This window comes from Suncus etruscus, chromosome 1 (assembly GCF_024139225.1).
Source record: "Suncus etruscus isolate mSunEtr1 chromosome 1, mSunEtr1.pri.cur, whole genome shotgun sequence".
Lineage (NCBI taxonomy): Eukaryota > Metazoa > Chordata > Mammalia > Eulipotyphla > Soricidae > Suncus > Suncus etruscus.
In genome coordinates this window covers 61,707,241-61,732,871 of record NC_064848.1, presented here as the reverse complement: position 1 = coordinate 61,732,871, position 25,631 = coordinate 61,707,241, and the positions used below count along the sequence as shown (strand labels likewise).

At 44.7% G+C, this 25,631-nt stretch overlaps 1 protein-coding gene across 1 annotated transcript; it reads left to right on the top strand.

Moving 5' to 3' along the window:
* The first annotated feature begins 10,862 nt into the window (after positions 1–10,862).
* Positions 10,863–11,825, top strand: SIT1 (signaling threshold regulating transmembrane adaptor 1). Its single transcript, XM_049771754.1, has 5 exons — positions 10,863–10,911; positions 11,042–11,177; positions 11,261–11,319; positions 11,429–11,488; positions 11,593–11,825. Exons 1-5 carry the CDS (start codon positions 10,863–10,865, stop codon positions 11,823–11,825), a joined length of 537 nt encoding a protein of 178 aa, XP_049627711.1.
* Positions 11,826–25,631: the final 13,806 nt, after the last annotated feature.

The following is a 25,631-nucleotide window of genomic DNA, read 5'->3' as shown; positions in this document are numbered from 1 at the left end:
CAATCAAACATGATCCCCAAACAAAGCAAAGTAAAAAGTATGCGATGATGGATCCCTGAAATTAATACTATAATGCAATTTACTTCAGATTAAAAAAAAAACATATGGAATATAGTCGAGAGATAGTACAGAGAGAAGGGCACTTGTCTTGCATGCTACAAATCTAGGTTCCGTCCCTTGTACCCCATATGATCCCAGAGCGCCAGGAGTAAGTCTGAGTGCAGCTAGTTGTGGCCCAAAAGCAGACAAGCTACAAAGTGTGGAATAGAGAGAGACTATGGAGGGCTGGGGGGATGTGGCTGTGGGGAGAGCTGTGGAAGGCAAGGAGGGAAAGGGTGGGAGAGTGTCTGATGTCTGGCTGATATGAATAAGAATCATCTTATTCATATACAGACAGAAAAGAGTCAAAAATCTCCATCTTGCCTGATTAATAACTTACTGAACTTTAATGAACCTTAATTTCCTCATTCTTTGAAAGAGCCTAATTATATTTACATTTTGGGTTGTTTTAAACAGTCATGAATATTATCCAGCAATGATTCATTTGGTGCCTGCTAGTATCGGGCTCTATACTGGGACAAATGGAACCTGCTTTGCATATTGGTGATTAATAATTGATTTTTTAAGTAATTGATTTTGATTGAAATTAATTTTTCTAGGGGCTGGAGCCATAGCACAGCGGGAAGGGCATTTGCCTTGCACACAGCCAGCCTAGGTTCAATCCCTGGTATCCCAAATAGTTTCCCGAGCCTGCCAGGAGTAATTTCTGAGCACACACCCCTGAGCACCACAAGGTGTGACCTTAAAACAAAGCAAATCAAAATAAAACAAAAAAAGAAGTTAGGGTTTAGCTGACAACCCAGGGCTTCAGAAAGGGAGGTCTGGGGCCGGGAAGGTGGCGCTAGAGGTAAGGTGTCTGCCTTGCAAGCGCTAGCGTAGGATGGACAGCGGTTCGATCCCCCGGCATCCCATATGGTCCCCCCAAGCCAGGCTCAACTTCTGAGCGTATAGCCAGGAGTAACCCCTGAGCATTAAAACGGGTGTGGCCCAAAAACCAAAAAAAAAAAAAAAAAAGGGAGGTCTAAACCTGTAGCCTAAGCTTATGATACAAGTGCTTCAGGCTAAGTAAAATAAGATAGCCCTCACTGATAGTTGCTTTTAAGGAAATCAGATCCATGATAGTCATATTCTCTGATTTTATTTTTAAAAAATCAACAAATCAAGATATTTGTTGTTTTGCTTTTGAAACACACCAGCAGTGCTGAGGGACTACTCTGGGCACATTTAGGTGTCTTCCTGTTGTGGAATAGCCTGACAAAGGGAAGGTATAAAGACAATGTTTGGAGGAACCAACCAAACAAACAGCAAAAAAACCAAGTTTATTTATCACTGTTGCTGGCACAGCAGAGTCATCTCCAAAGACTGAACACTCCAGTTGTTCTTTTTTACTTTTTTTTTTTTTTTTCCCAACAGTGGTTTGGGCCAGACATGGTGCTCAGGGCACTTACACTTGACTCTGCTCAGGGATCATTTATGGCAGGGCACAGGGGACCATTTGTGATACTGGGGTTCAAATCTAAGTCTGTTGCCTGCAAGGATTTTAATCATTATACTATTGTTCCAATCTGGCAGTTATACCGGGGTCTGTACTTACAGCTGGAGATGGGAACTCATGACAGGGTCAGTTACATTACATGATTCATGATGTAATACACAAATGTACAGATTTCTTTGATTGGGACCAAACTTCCCTTCTTAGGGTGAGACACAACATAAATTCGGTAAAAGCAGGACCAAGAGTCAGGCTTCCCTTGATTGGAACTAGATTCCCTTCATAGGTTCTAGTAATGGTTGGAGGACCAGGAGTTGCTGAGGTGGAATCCAGTCCACCTGTGTGCAAAGCATCATACTAGACATTTGAACTCCCCAGCCCTAAATAACGATTTTTTTAAACATTTTTTAAAATATTTTTTAAACTTTATTTGTTGATTGGTTTGGGGGCCATACCCAGTGGTGCTCAGGGGTTTCTCCTGGCTCTGCACTCAAATTGTCCCTGGCAGGCTGGGGGACCACATGGGATATAGGGAATTGAACCAAGCAAGGCAAACGCCTAACCACTGTGCTATCACTCTGGCCCCAATAAAGATATTATAAATAGAAATGTATTTTTTCTAAAGATTGGAAAGAAGTCATTGCATATTTTTGTTTGTTTTTTGTTTTTTTGTTTTTGGGCCATACCCGGCGGTGCTCAGGGGTTACTCCTGGCTGTCTGCTCAGAAATAGCTCCTGGCAGGCACGGGGGACCATATGGGACACCAGGATTCGAACCAACCACCTTTGGTCCTGGATCGGCTGCTTGCAAAGCAAACGCCGCTGTGCTATCTCTCCGGGCCCAGTCATTGCATATTTACTTAAAAATTCATCTATGATTTTTAATCATAATCATGAAAAATATTAGGGTCAGAATAGAAACTCAGTGAATTTTCTTTATTGGAACTTGCATAAATAATGAAAAAACTACATTGAAGGGCAAAAAGAAGTTAAAAAATGAAAATTAGGGGCCAGGTAGGTGGCGCTGGAGGTAAGGTGTCTGCCTTGCAAGCGCTAGCCAAGGAAGGACCGCGGTTCGATCCCCCGGCGTCCCATATGGTCCCCCAAGCCAGGGGCGATTTCTGAGCACATAGCCAGGAGTAACCCCTGAGTGTCAAACGGGTGTGGCCCAAAAACCAAAAAAAAAAAAAAAAATGAAAATTAAATAACATCACAGAACAAGAGAGAAAAAGGCAATGACTTAGTACTTAAATCAACATTTCGGACAGCTAGGCAAAGAACCTGTACCTACATATTAATCTGTCTGAGTGGAGAATGATATTATAATTTTATTTTATTATCTTTAGTTTTTATAAACTTGTTTAAAATAGTTTATATATTCATGTTCAGTGTGAAACAGAGCCATATTAGTCCATCTCCACTCATAGATGATCAAAGCATATGTTTGGGTTTTTTTGGGGGGGTTGGGTCACACTTAGCAGTGCTCAGGGGTACCTCCTGGCTCTATGCTCAGAAATCGCTCCTGGAGGGTCAGAGGACCATATGGGATGCTGGGATTCGAACCACCATCCTTCTGCATGCAAGGCAAACACCTTACCTTCATGTTATCTCTCCAGTCCCAAAGCATATGTTTTAATTTCACTCCAAAAATATATTTTCCCATGAATCTACAGAAGAACAAATACCTTGGAGAGTCTTAAATGTAAGAATTGGGATTGGGATCAGGACATCATAGTACAGATATTAGGATACATGATGACTTCAATTGTGGTTTGATTCCTGGTATCACCTGGCATGCCCATCACTACTGGACTACAAAAAAATGGCAGAACTGAAAAAAACTGGTGGGAAAAATGAAAAATTGCACTGGAAGACCTTGTAGCAAAATAATGGCTGCTAAAGATAGAATAGGTGAGCTTGAAGATGAAGTGTAGAAAATCTCCAGGCAACAGTAGAAGATGTGGGAGGGGGAGCCTTAAAATAAGTGAACTGGGGGCCGGAGAGATAGCATGGAGGTAAGGTGTTTGCCTTTCATGCAGAAGGTCATTGGTTCGAATCCCAGCATCCCATATGGTCCTCTGAGCCTGCCAGAAGCAATTTCTGAGCGTAGAGCCAGGAGTAACCCCTGAATGCTGCTGGGTGTGACCTAAAAGCCAAAAAAAAAAAAAAAAAAAGTGAACTGCTAGCAAGAGAACTTTGGGGTAAATTCAAGAGGAACAACATAAGAATCATTAGAGTCCAGAGGGTCAGGGCTGCAACACTGATAAAGAAACAACACCAAAGATGTCATTGCTGAGAAGTTACCAGAGATAGAGAGTACATGCACCCACTTCCAGGGAGTCTGAATAGTGCCAGCTAAGAGACCCAAATTAAAATACTCCAAGACACATCCAAGACACACATCTAGGCATAACCCTGGAGGCCCCCAGAACTGTTGGGGTGACCTGAAGATTCTACGTGGATGGCCCAGACAAACTCCTGAACCAGGGTCCATCAATGTGAAATACTCTAGTTCTTGCATAGAATCCCCAACTTGGTTGGCTGAGATCTCCGGTGGGGTTGCCTAGGGAGCTATAGACAGCAACATACAACAGCAAATCTTTGAACATTTGCTAAAGATTCACAAAAAAAACTCTATTTCAAAATAAATTCCAGAAATTGTAATCTTTTAAAAAAATTTTTGGTTTACAACGAACTATACTCAGGGATCACTCCTGGCAAGGCTCAGGGCACTATATATTGTGCTGGGATCAATCCCAAGCCACTAAGTGCAAGGTAAGAGACCCTAAATTACAGAATTTTTGTCTTTTAATCTTTTTGATGAGATGCCTACTCCTGATGGTGCATAGGGCTTACTCTTGGCTCTGCACTCAGGGATCACTCCTGCAGAGACCCTGGAACCATCTGGGGTGTCAGAGATAGAAACAAGGTTGGCCACATGCAAGGTGGCTTACCCACTATGATATCTCTCCAGCCCCTATCTTTTTGTTTGCTTGTTTGTTTGTTTTGGGGGGGGGGCACATTGGTCGGTGCTCAGGTGTTACTCTTGGCTCTGCATTGAGCAATCATTCCATCAGGATCAGGGGGCCCTGTGGAATACCGGTGATCTAACCTGATGTGCTATCATTCCAGCCCCTCCTATCTTTATTTCTTTACAAAAAAAAATCTGTTTATTGATTGAGATACTGTAATTTATACTGTTAATGATGGTTTTATGAGGACATTATTCCAACACCCCACCCATTACCACAGTGTCTTCCTCCTTTCCCAATCTCCGAAAGGCCCATTTTTTAGGGGAGGGGCAAACCCAGCAGCACTCAGGAGTTACTCCTGACTGCACTCAGAAATCGCTCCTGGCAGGCTCAGGGGACCATATGAGATATCGGGAATTGAACCCAGGTCCATCCTGGATCGGCTGCATGCAAGGCAAACGTCCTACCACTGTGCTATCTCTCCAGTCCCCAACCCAAAGGCCCTTTTAACATTCCCCCTACTCCCTAACTCCACCCCTTCAGTTCTATGGACCAATTCTCTCATTCTGTTGTCTTTGATCCTTAGTTGATATCTTGTTCTGGATCTTTTTTGGGGGGAAACATAGCCAGCACTGCTCAGGGTTTATAATCTTGGATTACTGCTCAGGAATTATTCAAGTCTAGTGAGGCTCAAGAGATTTTCTGAGGTGCAAGGCAAGCACCTTACCCATTGTAGTATTTCTCTAGCCCCTGCTATATATTTTTAAATTCAACACATAACAGAGATCATTCTATGTCTATTCCTTTCCTTCTGACTGCTTCATTCAGCATAAGAGCCTCTAGTTCCATCATATCATGACAAATTGCATGATTTAGCCCTTTCTTAGGCCTGCACAATATTCCTTAGTATTAAATTCTAGAAATTTTTTTTTTTTTTTTTGGTTTTTGGGCCACACCCATTTGACGCTCAGGGGTTACTCCTGGCTATGCTCTCAGAAGTCGCTCCTGGCTTGGGGGACCATATGGGACGCCGGGGGATCGAACCGCGGTCCATCCTAGGCTAGCGCAGGCAAGCAGGCACCTTACCTCCAGCGCCACCGCCCGGCCCCAAATTCTAGAAATTTTAAATGTAAATAAAAACCCCAAGTGGTCACCTAGAATAACAATTAAAATAGCACAGGTTCAGTTTCCTTTATTTTATAATCACTGTGTATAGGTATTTGTCTTTTAGAGAACCAAGGATGTAACTTCCACTCTACCACCCAATCACATTTTCTCATTCTACACCTTTTTTAAAAATTTGCTGGCTAAATAGGAATATGTAACATCACAGGAGTTGAGGACAGAAACAGTGTTCAAATACAATTTTAACAATTGCAATTTTTACTATGCAGCTGTCAGAAGCGATGAAGTCATGAAATTTTCCTATACATTGATGAACATGGAAACTATTATTCTGAGTGAAATAAGTCAGAGGGAGAGATTGACACAGAATAGTCTCACTCATCTATGGGATTTAAGAAAAAAAATAAACAGGGCCGGGCGGTGGCGCTAAAGGTAAGGTGCCTGCATTGCCTGCGCTAGCCTAGGACAGACCGTGGTTCGATCCCCCGGTGTCCCATATGGTCCCCCAAGCCAGGAGCGACTTCTGAGAGCATAGCCAGGAGTAACCCCTGAGCGTCACCGGGTGTGGCCCAAAAACCAAAAAAAAAAAAAAAAGAAAAAGAAAAAAAAAAAGAAAAAATAAACGGGGCCGGAGAGATAGTACAGCGGTGTTTGCCTTGCAAGTAGCTGACCCAGGATCTAAGGTGGTTGGTTCAAATCCCGGCATCCCATTTGGTCCCCCGTGCCTGCCAGGAGTAACCCCTGAGCACCGCCGGGTATGGCCCAAAAACCAAAAAAAAAAAAAAAAAAAAAAAAAGGAAAAATAAGACATTATTGTAATAATACCCAGAGACAATAGAGATGAGGTTTGAAAGGACTAGCCCATCATATGAAGCTTACCACAAAGATTGGTGAGTGCAATTAAAGAAATAACTACACCAAAACTATCCTGACAATGTTACTGAGTCAGAGAACTAGTTTGCCTGTCTGGAATACAGGTAGGGGGTGGAGGAGGAGGGAGATGGGAGCATTGGTGGTGGGAATGTTGCACTGGTGAAGGGGGGGTGTTCTTTTTATGACTGAAGCCCAACTACAAACATGTTTGTAATCATGGTGTTTAAATAAAGATATTATTTTTAAAAAAGAAATAAAGAAAAGTGATTATTTTACAAAACAATAAAAAAAATTGCAATTTTTCTTTTAGCAGTGCTGTGGAATCAAACCTAGGCTCTCACTCAACCAAGGCATCTGCCTGATGGAGCTCCATCCCCAGCCCCTGCAAACCTCTATAAAGTTACTCGATTTAGGAGCTGAAGAGATAGCACAGCAGTAGGGTCTTTGCCTTGCATGTGTCCTACTTGGGACAGACTCAAGGTTCAATTTCCGGCATCCCATATGCTCCCCTGAGCCTGTCAGGAGCGATTTCTGAGCACAGAGCCAAAAGTAACCCCTGAACTCCCCCCAAAATATTTTACTCTATTTAAACACAAGCAAGTGATTTGCCTGGTGTTAAATACTTAAAATACTATATTCTCAGTTCTAAACTGTTGCAGCTACTAGTGAGTTTAAATAATCCATAAATTTAGAGGGTGGAGGAGTAGCATAGCAGATAGGACATTTGCCTTACATTCAGCTAACCCAGTTTCAATCGCTTATCCCAGCATCCCTTATGGTCTCCAGAGTTCTACCAGTAGTAATCCCTGAGCTCAGAGCAGGAATTAAGTCCTGAATACAGGCATGTGTGGTCAAACACAAAAATAAATACATAATGCATGAATTTTTTGGGGGGGTCACGCCCAGCAGTGCTCAGGGGCTACTCCTGTCTCTACGCTCAGAAATCACTCTTGACAGGCTTGGGGGACCACATGGGATGCCAGGATTTGAACCACCATCCTTCTGCATCTAAGGCAAACGCCCTACTACTGTGCTATCTTTCCTCCCAATAATGCATGAATTTTAAAGCAACACATCTGTATTACTTATACTTGTTCTTTCAAATCATGGTGATCTATGGGGGCTACTGGGGAGGGGTGTCAGCTTGCAGTTTCAAACAAGAAATCAGACAGAGTCAAAAATGCATTTTTCTGCCAGGGGTGTTGAACAGCTTCTTGGATCTTACTGAGTCAGGCTTCTCAGCTGCTTTCCCTGACACTTTTATTAGCCAGAGTTTAATATAAATCACCGGAGGGTCAGGGTTGACATGATAAGAGGCATTTGTACTAATTAACTCAGAAAAGGTGAAAAGAAAAAGTAAAGTGATTATACATGTGCATGACAACAGTAATCTGCATGGAAGTTAATCTGAGAATTCCTGGTTACCCAACAGGCCTTTAACACCAGCCAAAGCACTTGCTTGTGTTTAACACCAGCCAAATCACCTGCTTGTGTTTAAATAGAATAAATTCTTTTTTTTTTTTTTTGGGGGGGGGGGTTTGGATCATACCCGGCCGCGCTCAGGGGTTTCTCCTGGCTCTACGCTCAGAAATCGCTCCTGAGGGCCCGGAGAGATAGCACAGCGGCGTTTGCCTTGCAAGCAGCCGATCCAGGACCTAAGGTGGTTGGTTCGAATCCCGGTGTCCCATATGGTCCCCCGTGCCTGCCAGGAGCTATTTCTGAGCAGACAGCCAGGAGTAACCCCTGAGCATCGATGAGTGTGACCCAAAAACCAATCAATTAATAAATAAAGTGCTAAAAACAAAAAGGAAAAATTTGGGTGGGCCACAGTTTTTCATGCTCAGGTCCTCTACTTCTGCACTCAGAAAATACTCCTGGTAGGCTTGGGGAACTATATGGGATGAGAGAGATCGAACTTGGGTCAGCGAGTGCAAGGCAAGCAGCACCCTACTTACTGTGCTATCTCTCCAGCTCCATCACTGTTCATTTTTAATTAAATATATATGACATGTGTCAGACCAAGCATATCCCCTGACTTCTGGTCTAAGGTGTTATATCGTTAGAATAATGTTATAGTTACACCTTTAACACCGTCAAAATGCCTGAGACCCTCCACCACTGTCCCTTGGTCACTTCTTTTTTTTTTTTTTTTTTTGGGCCACACCCGGCAGTGCTCAGGGGTTACTCCTGGCTGTCTGCTCAGAAATAGCTCCTGGCAGGCACGGGGGACCATATGGGACACCGGGATTCGAACCAACCACCTTTGGTCCTGGATCGGCTGCTTGCAAGGCAAACGCCGCTGTGCTATCTCTCCGGGCCCCCCCTTGGTCACTTCTAAATCACCTCTTCTTTTCCCCTCCCTCCTCCCACTGTTGGCTAATTTGAGTTTTGTAATTCAAGGCTAAAAATTTGTCATTGTTGGTTACCTTCTATCTCCCGTGTTTTGTCTCTCTATACCACAAATGAGATCATCCAGTATTTGTTTTTCTGACTTATTTCTCTTAACACGATGCCCTCTTCATGTGCAATCATATTGCAGCAAACTGCAAGACTTCCTCTTTCCTTTATTTGTGCGTGGGTGGGGGGGACACTTGGCAATGCTCAGGGGTTACTCATGGTTTTGCATTCAGGAATTACTCCTAGTGTTGCTCGAAGGACCATATGGGATGCCAGGGTTTGGACCCAAGTTGTCCCCAAGAAAGGCAAGGCCCTCCTCACTGTATTATCACTCAGGCCCACTTCCTCTTTTCTTACAGCTGCAGGGTATTCAATTAAGTATGTGTCAAGTTTCTATTTGGACTATAAGATTCCTTTTCCCACATCTATGGCTTCCATGTATTTGGACAATTCCTGAAGTGAACAAGTGCTAGTGAACAGTGCTAGAATAGCACTGGGCCAGAGGCTTCTTTAATTCATTCTGTGAAAAATGACAATTCTTTTTGTTTTTATTTTTTGTTTGTTTGTTTGTTTTTTGGGTCATATCTGGCAGCGCTTAGGGGTTACTCCTGGCTTTATGCTCAGAAATTGCTCCTGGCAGGCTCGGGGGCCATATGGGATGCTGGGATTCGAACCACTGTCCTTCTGCATGCAAGGCAAATGCCCTGCCTCCATGCTATCTCTTCGGCCCCAGAATGGCAATTCTTGAGCTACTTCCCTGAAGTCCTCAACATGGCTGCTAGTATGCAAAACTTGAGCACTGTCCTTTGAGGTCTCTCCTTCCCTGTCCCTCAGGGACAGTGGTAGTCCTTAGCAACAGTGTGGTTCAGGAGCCGGAGAGATAGAGGTAAGGCGTTCGCCTTGTATGCAGAAGGGTGGTGGTTCAAATCCAGGCATTCCATATGGTCCCCCGAGCCTGCCAGGAATGATTTCTGAGTGTAGAGCCAGGAGTAACTCCTGAGCACTGCCGGATGTGACCCAAAACAAACAAACAAACAAACAAACAAACAAAAAACAGTGTGGTTCAGTGATAAGGTCTAGGTTTAGCTGCTGGCATAAAATCAGACATGTAAAAATAACAATTTATTTTGTTTTGTTTTGGGGGGGCCACACCCAGTGGCACTCAGGGATTATTCCTGGTTCTGCACTCAGAAGTCACTCCTGGCAGTCTGGGGGGACCATATGTGATGCCAGGTTCCTTCCGGGTCAGCCACATGCAAAGCAAATGCCCTACCACTGTGCTATCACTCTGGTCCCAGAATAACAGATTTTTTTTTTTTTGGTTTTTGGCCACACCCAGTGACACTCAGGGGTTACTCCTACCAATGCACTCAGAAATTGCTCCTGGCTTGGGGAACTATATGGGATGCTGGAGGATTAAACTGGGTCCATCCTAGGTTAGCATTTGCAAGATGGCCTACTGCTTGCACCATCACTCCAGCCCCAGAATAAAAATATTTTTATTGTCACCTTTACACATCTCCCTCGGGTAAGCCCAGGGGATGGTGGAACTGGAGGCCTCTCTATCCACTCCCATTCTGGGGCTCTGTGGGCAGAAGGCAGTTGCTGCCCAGAGACCTGGCTTCCTTATCAGTCTGGTCTGTCGTCAGGTCACTTCTTCCCCGGCTCCCTTGAGTTGAGTCTTTCCAGGTGCAGGGGTGCATGGTCTTTCTCGCAGAAGCTCCTTGGGAGCTTTGAGGTGGTGCAGGTGCAAGCGCAAGGCGGTGTCTCTGTTCTCTCATTCATCCCTCCCCTCCCCCTTCCTCCCGGAAACCAGACTTTGCCACCACCAGCCTCGGGGATGCTGAGTTGTGGGGGCCAAGCCCAGGGAGGGGCAGAAGAAAGGGGGGCTCTGGCAGCTGTCAGACCTTAATCTAGACCCCCTTGGTCCCAGCATCAGTCATCATGAGCCTCCAGAACTGCACCACGCCTAGGAACCAACAGCTTGCAGTGGGTGAGCTGGGCCTGGAGGTTCAGGAGGAGGGTGTCATGTGGGCCTGGCCACCTGAAGGGTGGGGACTGGGCATATGGACCCCTAACCCTCCACACCCCCATCCCTCCACACCCCCATCTCACCTCCGCAGGAATCCCCCCCATCCAGGAGGCCTGGGGCCTGTGGGCCCTCTTCGGAGCCGCAACACTCCTGCTCCTCTTCTCACTGACTGTGCTTTTGTATTGGTGGACTCGGGCCCGGCGCAGCCATCATAGGAGACAGGAACGGTAAGTGGAGGGGAGAACCACAGAGAAGGCCTGTCAGGACCCCACCATTACACCTCTTATCAGTGTCTCCTAAACTTTGGCAGGTCCGGCGACCCTGTGGAGGACATCCCCTTGTACGGGAACCTACATTATCTGCAGACAGGTGGGAAATTAGTGCACGGAAGGGCCCAAACACTAGGTCCTGGGGACTGGGAAATAATGAGGTGCAACAAGAGGGACAGCAGGTGACCAGATTTTTGTCCCTGTTCCAGGACGCCTGCATCAAGAACCAGGTCCAGAGCAGGAGCCAAACCCCGGAGGGCCTGAGAGGGTGAGTGGGCTCACCCTGCTCAGTTGACAGAGGAGAGCAGGATCAATGGTGGTGGGTGGAGCTTTATCTTTATCATAGACCCTCTAAGAGACTTGCATCCTCACACTGCACAGGAGGGAACGTGCTATACCAGCCTGCAGCTGCGACCTCCTCGGGGCCGCACCCCCAGTCCTGGCGCCCCCATCAAGTACTCCGAGGTGGTGCTGGATTCGGACTCTGTGCCCCCGGCCTCAGGCCCTGAGCCTGAGCTCTACGCTTCTGTGAGTGCCCAGACCCGCAGGGCCCGCACCTCCTTCCCAGACCAGGCCTACGCCAACAGCCAGCCCAGCTCCAGCTGAACCATCATGGCATTCACCCACCTGTCCCAAATCCAGATGTCCCAACCATCCACCTGAGCCAGGGGAAGGGCAGACTCCTGATTCCTGGGGATGGAGGTACCCGTCCCATCAGACCCGTTCTCCTATTCCTTTCAGACACCCACACTTTCCATTTTTTGCTATCTTCTGAAGTTTAGCAGGATCCTCCCTCTCTGGGGGCTACCCAAAGTGTACCCCAAATAAGTCAGTGCCTGCTCAGAGACAGGAAATGGGTCATGGGGGAGGGGTAAGAGCTCCAGGGGACCCAGTATGGTTGCAGGGAGGTTGGGAACAGTCACCAGTCAGGAGAAACCCTGTTCTGGCTTTTGATCTGGAAAGCCTAACAGAACTCTGGTCTCCCTCTTGCTGCCTCTGTCCTGTTCCCAATTTTGTCAAAAATAAACTTCACTGAGTGTTGAGATTTACCTAAAGGGCTGTGCCCTTGCACAGGGTGTTCACAGGGTGTTTTGCAGATACTTCTGGAGGGCATCTAGCTGGGAAGAAATACCACAAGAGGGGTTGCCTCAGGCATCCTTGCTGGGGTGAGCGCTGTGGGGAGGCTGGAGCTCTGCTCAGTGGTTCCTGCTGCATAAGAAGCCCCCAAGATTACGAGGGTGCGAGGTTGCATTCACTGGAGGGTTGCAAACTCCCTTACCCACCCGACCCCAGTCCTTGCTCTCCCAGTCCTGAGCTCTGGGCCTCCCTGGAGTCAGAGGGGCAGAAAGAGAGGTTGACTTTCAAACTTCTTTCCACCTCAAGTGCCAGGAATCCACAGACAGGGAGGGGCCCCAGATATCCTAGGGCCCATGATGTCTACAAGGAGGATCCTCGCCGCCTCCCAGGTGCAAATACCAGGCAAACACCCCCACTTTCCCTGACTTCTGAGGACCCAACCTAGGCCTCCCCAGCCAGGAGTCCCGGGTGCAATTAAGGGCGGGCTGCAGGGTTGGTTGTGTGGGAGGCAGCTTGGCTTTGGGGGAGGACACCGGATGCGGGGAACCACTTCGCCGCGGGATGTGGGGTTCTAAGGGCTGCTGTGCTGAAAACGGTTCAAGGCCTCTGCCGCTTGGGGTTCCTGAGAGTTTGCCTCTGGAAATGGCAAAGGTTGGAGTTCCGCAGAAAACGCAAGCAAGTCCTTAAACACATTCAACACAGGTGATACCCACAGTCCTGCCCCCGAGTTCCCCGGCTGCGGGTGCAGTTCGCGTCTAGCGCCCCAAGGCCGAGCTCCGGAGCACCCCCTGCTGGTGACAAGTGGGCACGCCACCTTCTCTGCGTAGGCGCCTGTTGTCCGGCCCGCGGCATGCTGGGAGTTGTAGTTCCACAGCTGGGGTGACAGACAGATGTTCACCTTGACGCCCAGCCCAGTCTGGGTCAAGGAGAAGCCCCAGTTCAGAGCAGCCGCCTCCCATGTTCGCAGACCTGAGTCTATTCACTCCTTGCGGGGCTGGGTGTGATTTGAAAATCCAGCGGTAGGGCGTTTGTCTTGCACGCAGCCGATCTAGGACAGATGATGGTTCGAATCCCGGTATCCCATATGGTCCCCTGACACTGCCAGGCGCAATTTCTGAGCGCAGAGCCAGAAGTAGCCCGTGAACGCCCCTGGGGTGACCCCATAACAAAACAACAACAACAAAAAGAAAATTTCTTTCTGAGACATCCAGGTTTCGGGGAACCACCTCTGTTCTCCATAGCTGTTTATTTTTTCTAAACTTTCCTATCACCTTAGCTTGATTTTAGCAAAAGCCTTAAGACTGAACCCCAGGAACTACAGTGAGAGCTGTGGGGATTGGAGCCATCCAACCAAGGATGCTCTTTCTTTGGCTTTGCTCTGCACCGTTTCAATATGAATTAAACTTCCAGGTTGGTTTTAGTTCTTAGGAAGAATGCAAAGCTAAGAGATGGAGAGCCCAAGTTTTACTTCTTTGGAAGCCCTGAGTCTCGCTCACTCTTCCTTCCTTCCTTCCTTCCTTCCTTCCTTCCTTCCTTCCTTCCTTCCTTCCTTCCTTTTATTTATTTATTTATTTATTTATTTATTTATTTTTATTTTGGGGCTACACCCGGCGGTGCTCAGGGATTACTCCTGGCTATCTGCTCAGAAATAGCTCCTGGCAGGCACGGGGGACCATATGGGACACCGGGATTCGAACCAACAACCTTTGGTCCTGGATCAGCTGCTTGCATGGCAAACACCGCTGTGCTATCTCTCCGGGCCCTCTTTCTTTCTTTCTTTCTTTCTTTCTTTCTTTCTTTCTTTCTTTCTTTCTTTCTTTCTTTCTTTCTTTCTTTTCTTTCTTTCTTTCTTTCTTTTCTTTCTCTTTCTTTCTTTCTTCTTCTTTCTTCTTTCTTTCTTTCTTTCTTTCTTTCTTTCTTTTTCTTTCTCTCTCTCTTTCCTTCCTTCTTTCTTTCTTTCTTTCTTTCTTTCTTTCTTTCTTTTCTTTCTTTCTTTCTTCTTTCTTTCTTTTTTTTTTTCTTTTTTTTTTTTTGTTTTTTTTTTTTGTTTTTTTTTTTTGTTTTTTGTTTTTTTTTGGGCCACACCCGTTTGATGCTCAGGGGTTACTCCTGGCTAAGTCTAGAAATTGCCCCTGGCTTGGGGGGACCATATGGGACGCCGGGGATCGAACTGCAGTCCTGATTCTTGGCTAGCGCTTGTAAGGCAGACACCTTATCTCTAGCGCCACCTCGCCGGCCCCTTTCTTCTTTCTTTCTTTTCTTTCTTTTCTTTCTCTTTCTTCATTTCTTTTCTTTCTTTCTTTCTTTCTTTCTTTTTTCTTTCTTTCTTCTTTCTTTCTTTCTTTCTTCTTCTTTCTTTCTTTCTTTTTTCTTTCTTTTTTCTTTTCTTTCTTTCTTTCTTCTTTCTCTCTCTCTTTCTTTCTTTCCTCTTTCTTCTCTCTCTCTCTTTTTCTTTTCTTTTCTTTCTTTCTTTCTTTCTTTCTTCTTTCTCTTCTCTTTCTTTCTTTCTCTCTTTCTTTTCTTCTTTCTTTCTTCTCTTTCTCTTTCTTTCTTTCTCTTTCTTTCTCTTTCTTCTTTCTTTCTTTCTTTCTTCTTTCTTTCTCTCTCTCTTTCTTTCTTTCTTTCTTTCTTCCTTCCTTCCTTCATTGAGGGCATTCATGCTCAGTGAAAACTTTTATTCAGGAAGTAGGATTTTTCTTCTTTCTTCTTTCTTTTTCTCTTTCTTTCTTCTTTTCTTTCTTTCTTTCTTTCTTTCTCTTTCTTTCTTTCTCTCTCTCTTTCTTTCTTTCTTCTTTCTTCTTTCTTTCTTTCTTTCTTTCTTTCTTCTTTCTCTCTCTTTCTTTCTTTCTTTCTCTCTTTCTTTCTTTCTTTCTTTCTTTCTTCTTCCTCCCTCCCTCCCTCCTTTCTTTCTGCCTTTCTTCTTTCTTTTGTTCTTTCTTCTCTCTTTCTTCTTTCTCTCTTTCTTTCTTTTCTTTCTTTCTTCCTTCTCTATCTTTCTTTCTCTCTCTTTTCTTTTTGTCTTTCTTTCCTTCTCTTTCTTTCTTTCTTTCTTTCTTTCTTTCTTACTTTCTTTCTCTTCTTCTCCTTCTCTTTCTTTCTTTCTTTCTTTCTTTCTTTCTTTCTTTCTTTCTTTCTTCTTTTCTTTCTTTCTTTCTTTCTTTCTTTCTTTCTTTCTCTCTTCTTTCTCTTTCTTTCTCCTCCTTTCTTTCTTTCTTTTCTTTCTTTCTTTCTCTCTTTCTTTCTTTCTCTCTTTCTTTTTTCCTAGCCATTTCTTAAGCTAGAACTGCTTCTTCAACTTTCCAGTTGTGTAAACTAATACATTCCCCTTTTCTCCTGGGTGAGAATGTGGGTTACATCAGTGAAGTTTGACTCCATTGCTTGTACCACACGTTCTGACTAATAGTGGGGAAAGACCAACATCCCCAAAACTAAAGAAACTGAACTTTCCCTTATTGCTTAAATTCTCCAGTAGCCAACCTTTTCTGATAGACTTAAATGCCTTATTGTGCTATTTAGTCCTAAGGTACTTGTTTAATGTGTGTGTTGACCTAGTTTCTTTTTTTTTTTTTTTTGGTTTTTGGGCCACACCCGGCAGTGCTCAGGGGTTACTCCTGGCTGTCTGCTCAGAAATAGCTCCTGGCAGGCTCAGGGGACCATATGGGATGCCGGGATTTGAACCAACAACCTTTGGTCCTGGATCGGCTGCTTGCAAGGCAAACACCGCTGTGCTATCTCTTCGGGCCCTGACCTAGTTTCTTGTCAAATTTTTAAATGTATAGAATTGGGGCTGGAAAGAGAATACAGAGGGTTAGGCACTTGCCTTACACATGTCTAACCTTGGTTCTGTCTCCAGCACTGCATATAGTCTTCTGAGCTCTGCTCATGGTGATCCCTGAGTATAGAGCTAGGGATAAGCTCTGAGCACAGCTGGATGTGCCCCCTATGATAATAAATATAAATGTTTAGAATTATATAACTGGCAGGAAAATGACGATCTGGTCTAAGCATATTTATTGCCATACCATTCAAGGAGCTTCTTGAATACTTCCAGAGATAGGGAGCTCCTTATCTCACCAAACACTCCTTTCTAATCTTTCTGCTTTTTCTTTTCTTTTCTTTTTTTTTTTTTTTGTGGTTTTTGGGTCACACCCGGCAGTGCTCAGGGTTTATTCCTGGCTCCATGCTCAGAAATTGCTCCTACAAGGCACGGGGGACCATATGGGACGCCGGGATTCGAACCGATGACCTTCTGCATGAAAGGCAAACGCCTTACCTCCATGCTATCTCTCCGGCCCATGCTTTTTATTTTCTAATCTTCCTTTTTGAGGAAGGATTTATTTGGGAAAAATCTAATGGTGCTCAGAAATCACTTCTGACAGTGCCCTAGAGACCATGTGTGGTGCCAGGGTTTGGACAGGGGTCAAATGTATTCAGTTCTTAGTTTCAAAGTTTGTAAGATAGTACTATCTCTCCTGCCTCAGGAAAAGTATTCAAAAGTTCCTTTTACAGTTCTTTTATATATTTTATTTACAGCACACCCACTGTCCCATTGTTTGGTTCATTCAAGGTTCTCTTATAAAATTTGAAACTAAGAACTGAATACAATAACTAAAAAAATGGGGGTTCAGGGACCAGAGATATAGCACAGCGGTAGGGCATTTGCCTTTCAAGCAGCCAAACCAGGACCAATGGTGGTTCAAATCCCAGCATCCCATATGGTCCCCCCTGCCTGCCAGGAGCGATTTCTGAACACAGAGCCAAGAGTAACTCCTGAATGCTGCCGGGTGTGGCCTCCCCCAAAATGAGAGGGCTTGGAGCCAGACCAACAGTACAGGGGTAAGGGCATTTGCGGCTGACCCAGATTCAATCCCCAGCATTCCATATGGTCCCTGAGTTTGCCAGGAGTAATTTCTGAGTGCAGAGCTAGGAGTAATCCTTGAATGCTACCAAGCATGGCCCAAAAACTAAAAAGAGAAAAAGACAAAGTGGGGGCTTATCTCTTGGCACTAAAGTCTTAAGGCTCTATTTGTAAAAAAAATATCCTCAACTAGGGCTGGCTACATTGATTAGAGGTTGCAGCACATGACCCAGATTCAATCCCCAGAACCATATTATTCCCTAAGAGATCTCAGGGCACCACAGGGCCCACACCAAAACCAGTACAATAAACATAAGTACTAACTTCACAAGTGGAAGGAAGTTTACTGTAAAGATTGCTGAAGTGATTGGGAAGACAAATGGAATAGAAACCACAGAACAACCTCTGTGACACTTGGACTGTCATCTGATATCAGAGTACTGCCTGATTGGGGACCTGGGTGACAAAAGTATGTGATTTTTTTTATGTTTCAACCCACATATCTAACTTTGCTTTTCAAATTTTATGCCCATATTTTCCCCCTTGCTGGTTTGCTTCCCCATCCTTTGTTGTATATTCTTTATTTCATGTTTCTGCTTCCTCTCTACTGCTTCACATTTCCTCTTCTGTTGCATGACCTTAGTTAAATATGCAATTATAGGAATAATGTGGTCACCCAGTTAAAAATTCAAATGGGACGAGTGATAGTATGACAGAGTGCTTGCCTTGCATGTGGCTGATCCGGGTTTGATCATTAGCATCCTATGTGGCTCCCCAATCTTGCCATGAGTAATATCTGAGTATAGAGCTAGAAGAAACCCCTGAGCATTGCTGGGTGTGGCCTGAAACCCAAAAATAAATAAAAATAAGAAGTCAAATAGAATTGACAGGTACACAACACTGGTTCTCAGAAGTGGTTTTTGTCCCTTGGGGACTTTTGGCAATGCCCAAAGGTTATGGGAGTATTTGGGGACACATGGTGCCAGGGATTGGACTCAGGCCTCACACATTCATATAAGACTGTGCTCTATACTTGAGCCATATACCAGACCTGAGACCTAGTTGGTTGTCAAAGTCAAGGAGGAAGTGACATCGGGATAGAGTGGGGTTATAAACAGCCTGCAGCAGAAACCTGACTCACAACAAAAAAATTATTTTTCTGGGGAGTGCACACCCAGCTCAGGAGTTACTCCTGGTTCTGTGCTCAGAAATAACTTCTGGCGGGCTCGGGAGACTATACGGGATGCCAGGGATCAAACTCAGTTGGCCTCATGCAAGACAAATGCCTTACCCACTGTGCTATCATTCTGGCCAGTAAACAAAAAATATTTAAAAAATAAATATCTTTATTTAAGCATCATGATTACAAACATGTTTGTAGTTGGGTTTCAGTTATAAAAAAAAAAGAACATCCACCTCACCAGTGCAACATTCCCACCACCAATGCCCCATCTTCCTCCTCCCCAACCCCTGCCTGTATTTGAGACAGGCATTCTATTTCTCTCGTTCACTACCATTGTCATGATAGTTGTCAATGTAGTTATTTCTCTAAAATTTTTCTGACTCAGAAAACCAAAGGTGGTAAGGCTGGGCTGGAGAGACCAGTGCAAAGGTTAAGGCATTGGCTTTGCATGAAGCTGTGGCCTCAACTCTGGTTTGAATCTTAATACTACACATGGTCTCTTGAGCACCACTAGGTGTGGCCCCAAAATAAAAAGGCCTAAGGTTGAGAAATCCTAGTTTTTGGGGAAAATGTAAGAGGTACATTCTCTTCCTAGAGGTACCTAATACCACGAACTCCTCTCCCTCTGGCGGTTATCCCTGCCTCTCTTTGTTGTTATTGTTGTTGTTGTTGTTGTTGTTATTGTTTCCTGCCTCTCTTAATAAGAAACTTCTCAAAGCCAGGACACTGGTGGCAGATGGTGAGCTCAGAGACTCCCTTTCACATGCCTTCCATGCTGTCCTTCTGCTGTGTCCACTCTGAAATTGGGAGCTAGTGAAGGGAATTCTCTGCACACCTGTGTCTACCTGTTTCTGGAGAAGAATGAGGATTTCAGAAAGGCAGCAAGTCCCCCAGACTCTCCACGTCTTTGACTTTGTTGGGTCTCTGAGCTCTCCCCAAAATGAAATTCCCAGCTCTTGAGACTAGAGAGGCAGACTCTGGGGCCAGGAGAATCTAGGAATCACTTACTGCTGATGCTAGAACTTGAAGAGGCATGTAAAGCTCAACTGCAAAAGACTCCCCTGAACAAGAACCTGTGGTATCAGAATTAACCATTGTCATCAGTGAGTTTCAGGAGAGGAGGGTCCTGCTCCAACCCTGACTGCAGGTTTAGAAGATGAACTAGATGAAGCATTTCAAAATATGCCACAAAAATATTCTGATGTAAATCATGTGGTGAAAATGGGAAATTGGAAGAGACCCAGGAGACTTCAGCTGCAAATTCTATGTTCCAGGAAAAAAAAATACCCACAAAGAAACAGAAGGTCATCATTAAATAATAGATGCAATTTCCCTGATTTTAAAGACAGACTTTAAGTTCCTGTCCAGACTGACAGGAAAAACACATACTTGGCCAAATACAGCCACAAACCACCTTACTCTCAGGCCTGGGAAATACTGAAAGAGGCGGAGTCCTTAGCATGCTGGCAGCCAGGTTTGAGCTCAAGCATTGTGTAATCCCAAGCATGCATAGACTTCTAAGCTCTGTCAAGAGTGACACCCTGAGCACTGTTGTAGGAACCCTCAAAATTGGGGAGAATAGAAAGAGAAAAATAAATTACCAAATTCTTTTTTTTTGTTTGTTTGTTTTGTTTTTGTTTTTGGGCCACACCTGGCGGTGCTCAGGGGTTACTCCTGGCTGTCTGCTCAGAAATAGCTCCTGGCAGGCACGGGGGACCATATGGGACACCAGGATTCGAACCAACCACCTTTGGTTCTGGATTGGCTGCTTGCAAGGCAAATGCCACTGTGCTATCTCTCCGGGCCCAAATTACCAAATTCTAATGATATGAGAAGTCTTATTCTGGGATGGTATGGATTACACTCAGTAATGTTTAGGGGTTAATCCTGGCTCTGTACTCAATAATTGCTCCTGTTGGTACTTGAGGACCATATAAGATAGATGATGGAGATTGAACCTGGGTCAGTCTTGTGCTATAATGCCCTATCTACTGTACCATCATTCCCGCCCCAGGTATGGGAAGTCTTTCTGCTTTCCATAGAAGTGTTCTTTCATTTTGTCGATATTTCAACAAGTTAGACACAATCAAACAGTAAACTTAGGGGGCTGGGGATTTGACTAGAGCCACTCACTTGTCTTGCATGTATAAGATCATGGGTTGGATGCCAACTACTGCAAACAAACAAACAAACAAACAAACAAAACCAGACCAACAATCAGTAACCCCCCAGCATTGCCAGATGTGGCAAAAATATAAAGCGAAAAACTGTAAAACCGAATGTAAGATAATGAAAGAAAAGCTCTAATTCAGACCTAGCCTAGTGGAGAAAGAGTTTTTGTTCTTTCACTTCTCCCTCTTTCTTTTTTGCTCTAGACCTTGAAATGGTGAGATCATTAGTCCTTATCAAGAGAAAACCTTTTAAGGAAAAAAAAAACCAATCCTGTCAAATAATAAGGGTATCAGAACAAAGATTTGAAGATAGGAAACTAAGAGAAGAGGAAAGAGCAGTGGGGAGCATCGAACCATGATCTCTGTATTTATATCTCTATCTCTGTATATTTATAGGGCATAATAGAAGTGCTACATAGGACTTAAACAGATGGGACATGCTGTAAGAGAATTCTTACTAAGGACTCACTGATCTCAACAAAACTCTGGAATCAAAGGATGAGGATAAAAGGGAGATTAGTGTTACAGAATCTAGAGGGGTACAGAGAAAGTGGGGAGAGGGAAATCTAAAAACATGTCTGGTTGGTGTGGTGAGAATGTGAGGGGAGGATGGAAATAGCTGTTCTGTTTTTCACATGCTAGAACAACCCTGTTCATCTATTTCAGGGGGATGGGATGGGATGGCAACTCTTAGTAAGTAACAAGGGGTAAATGAGATAAATAGTTGGATCAAACAAGAATAGTTTACACTGGTAAAGGCAAGTCAGATGTTTTTACCTCAAGCATAGGGCTTTTGGTTCAATCTCTGGTACCATGCACCTTCTCCCCTTCAACACTGCCAGCTCTGCCTTAGGCCTGAACCTATTGGACTAAATAAAAATAAAAAGAAGGAAGAATTGGCCAGAGAGATAACACAGCTGTAGGTTGTTTGCCTTGCATGCCGTTGACCCAGAATAGACCCAGGTTTGAACCCCGGCATCCCATATGGTCTCCTGAGCCTACTAGGAGCAATTTCTGAGCACAGAGACAGGAGTAACCTCAGAGTGCTGCCGGGTGTGGCCCAGAAACTTAAAAAAAAAAGACATATTCATTGTGATGGATATGAATGAGATGAATTATTTGATTAAATGTCTTTTGGAGATCACAGAGGTAGTTCAAGTGGCTGAACACATAGTTTACATGCAGGAGGCCATGTTTCAGTCCCAGGCACTGCAATATTCCTCTGAGAAACACCAGAGCCCTGGAGCATAAAGCAGAGTATACCTCCAACACCAATAAGTATGGCCAATACTAAACACAAAACAAAATCAACAAACAAACCAGCCTGTCAGGTCAAGGGAGATAGCTTAAAAGGCTGAGCACATGCTCTGCACTCAGAAGTCGCCCTGTGCAATTCCTGACACTGCCTGGCCCCCAGTACCACAGATATGGCCCAAAACACTCACCTAAGCATGTTACCTAGAGGGAACCTATTCAAGGAAAAATATAAAGTTAAAAATAATATGTCAAAAGGAGAGAAAAGAGAGAGGAGGAAAAATGTCTGCCATAGAGGTAGGCTTTCGTAAAGCGCAGATGGGAAAGTGGGGACATTGATGACAGGAAGTGAGTACTGGTGAAAGGATGGGTGGTGGAACATTGTACAGTGAAACTCAACCATGAACAACTTTGTAACTGTGTATATCACAGTGATTCAATTAAAAATGTATTAAAGAGGTCAGAAATAGTAGCATTGGGGGGGGGGACATTTGCTTTGCACATGGCCAACCCACGTGTGATTCCTGGCACCCCATATGGTCTCCTGAGCACCTCCAGGAGTAATTCCTAAGTGAACCCATAAGCACCACTGGGTGTGGCTCAAACACCCCTAATTTTTTTTTTTTTGGGTCACACCCAGCAGTGCTCAGGGGTTACTCCTGGCTCTATGCTCAGAAATTGCTCCTGGCAGGCTCAGGGGACCATATGGGATGCCGGGATTTGAACCACCGACCTTCTGCATGAAAGGCAAACGCCTTACCTCCATGCTATCTCTCCGACCCCCATCCCTGATTTTTATTTAAAAAATAATGTATTATTTTGTGGTCACACTTGATGCAGCTCAGGCATTATTCCTGGCCTTGAGCCCAGAAATCACTCCTGGCAGGCTCAGGGACTATAGAGGGTGCTGTGGATCAAACCTGGGTCCACAATGTGCAAGGCAAATGCTCTACCCGCTGTGCTATTGCTCCAGCCCCAATGTGGTATTATTTTTAGAACATTCTTTAAAAGAGTTAGAAAAGCACTCAGGTCGCAGGCAAAAAAAAAAAAAAAAGGGGGGGGGGTAGGAATGCAGAAACTTTTTGCAAGTCCAAATATGACAAAATGGATCAGTGGCAAAGGGCCACCCTTGCATGGTCCAGTGCAGGGTAAGGATCACCCATACCTACTTCCTTCTGTGGGAGCAGAGGAACATGGATCAGCTTCTGAGCTGAGCATTGTATCTATCACCTGATGGAAATGGTGGAATATAGATGCCTTGGTTTCCTCCCTCCTGGCTACTCCCTGCTGTCCTACCTTCCATCCTAAATTTAATGTCTAAACACTGTTTATTTGCAATATATTACGTTATGATTACTAGGTGGATATCACATTTTATAATTAACCTTTTAAAATATGAAGGTTTTTTTTTTTTTTTGGTTTTTGGGCCACACCCGGTGACGCTCAGGGGTTACTCCTGGCTATGCGCTCAGAAGTCGCTCCTGGCTTGGGGGACCATATGGGACGCCGGGGGATCGAACCGCGGTCCGTCTCCTAGGCTAGCGCAGGTAAGGCAGGCACCTTACCTCGAGCGCCACCGCCCGGCCCCAAAATATGAAGGTTTAATAATTTCCCTGGGGCTCCCAAATATGAGAACCACTGGGCTCACACTCAGTATATATGGTATTAGGTGGGAATCAAATTCAGTCTTATAAACTCAGGCTTGCAAGGCAGGCCCTTACCTCTGTGTCATCCCTAGGTCTCTATCATTTATTGTTATGGTAAGAACTGTTAGATTTAATCTTTGTTGTTGCTATTGTTTGGGGTGCAGACTCAGTGCACTCAGGGGCTACTGCCAGATCAACATTTGGGGTCAATCTTGGCAGTGTTCAGAACCATGTGGTACCATGCACTGCCCCAAGGCCTTCCTCACACAAAGATGCATGAGGCTTAGATTAGATGATTTTAGCAACCATCTAACATTCCAGGCTGACAGAAGACTGACATAAAACTAGACAAGATCTTGTTATTGCCATTTTCTTTGGCTTGAAATGATTGAAATGAAATGGTGGTGGTGGTGGTGGTGGTGATAATGATGGTATGGGATTGTGTGTGTGTAAAACTATGCACAAAAATAGGGCTGAAGCAATAGTGCCTGGGTAGAACATTTGCCTTCATGCTGATGACCTGGTTTGATCTCAGAAACCCATGTGTTCTACTGAGCAATACCAGGAGCACAGCCAGGAGTAATCCCTGAGTATTGCCAGGCGTGGCTCAAAAATAAACAAAAAAAAAAGCCAAATAAAAATTCTGCACAAAGAATCTAGCATCAATATTATATTCATCTGTCAATCAAAAATGAAACTACATTAAAATGCACTGGGAGTTGGGACTATGCAATTTATTGTTTGGGTCATATCCAGCAGTGCTCAGCGTTTACTCCTGCCTCTGAATTCATGGGTCACTACTGGTGGTGTTTAGGAGACAAACTTGGTCACATGCAAGACAAGAGTCTTAACCCCTGTAATCTCTCTCTCTAGCCCTGGGCTTGCAAGTAAGTACTTGGTCAAGTAAGGTACTGCTTTAAAGTCAAGGTGAGAAACAGGATGGAACCCTCTGCAGGCTGGTATAGAACGTGCACATTCTGTCTTTAAAGGTCAGAGATGTTGTTAGAGGATGAATTGAGGTATCCCTGGTGACTTTAGAGCTATTTTGATAGAGTTTGAAAATGCTTTAGCCAAAATATGTCTTCAGCAATCACGTTCATTTTTGTTTATTTGGGGGGGGGGGGAATTGAGCCACATCCATCTGCGCTCAGGAATTAATCCTGATTCTGCACACAGAATTAATTACTCCTGGTGGCACTCAGGGGACCATATGGGATGCCAGAAATCAAACCTAGTTGGCGCATACAAGGCAAATGCCCTACCCACTATCATGCGGCCTAAGCAGTTACATTCTTGTTTGGTCTACCGTATTTGCCGGCGTATAAGGCGACTTTTGAAACAAAAAAAAAAAAAAAGTCAACCGAAAATCGGGGTCGTCTTATACGCCAAGTATATCCCGAAAAATGTTTCAATATGCCGCTAAACGAAACAAACAAACAAAAATCAGGCCGCAGAGTTTCCAAATCTCTTTCTTGGGGGCTCCCAAACAGTACTCAGGAGATCTGGGGGACACTTCTAGCAAAACCCAGCTAACCGTGTTGGTGGTTCAGTGCTAGGGTCCGAGGAAGGGTGTTGTTTTGGTTCACGTAGTGGGGGAGATTAACTGACGCCACCAGGGAATTGCCAGAAAAGGTGCCTATGATAAGGGACCAATCACTGCAAGGCTGCTCGGACCGCCTCTCTAGCTCAGCCAATCCAAGCAGGCTTTTTATGCATGCAAATTAGACAATGTTCTGGACCCGAATCTACACTGTCAAAAGCCTGCTCAGATTGGCCAGAGTCCGAGAGGAAGTCTATTACAGTATAACCTTTGAACCTTTGCTTGTTGTGATTGGCTCACTGTGGTACATACAGTTGCAGCACAGGAACATTCTGTCTGATACAGCGAATATAGGCCTAAACCTATGTTTTAACTGCAAAATTAGGGGGTCGTCTTATACGCCGGAAAATACGGTAATTATCTAGAACTCTAGTTTATTTCTTAGGAAATAGTTGAGGGGGCCGGGCGGTGGCGCTGGAGGTAAGGTGCCTGCCTTGCCTGCGCTAGCCTAGGACGGACCGTGGTTCGATCCCCCGGCGTCCCATATGGTCCCCCAAGAAGCCAGGAGCAACTTCTGAGCGCATAGCCAGGAAGAACCCCTGAGCGTCACAGGGTGTGGCCCAAAAAAAAAAAAAAAAAAAAAAGGAAATAGTTGAACTTGTTTTTTGTTTGTTAGTTTTTGG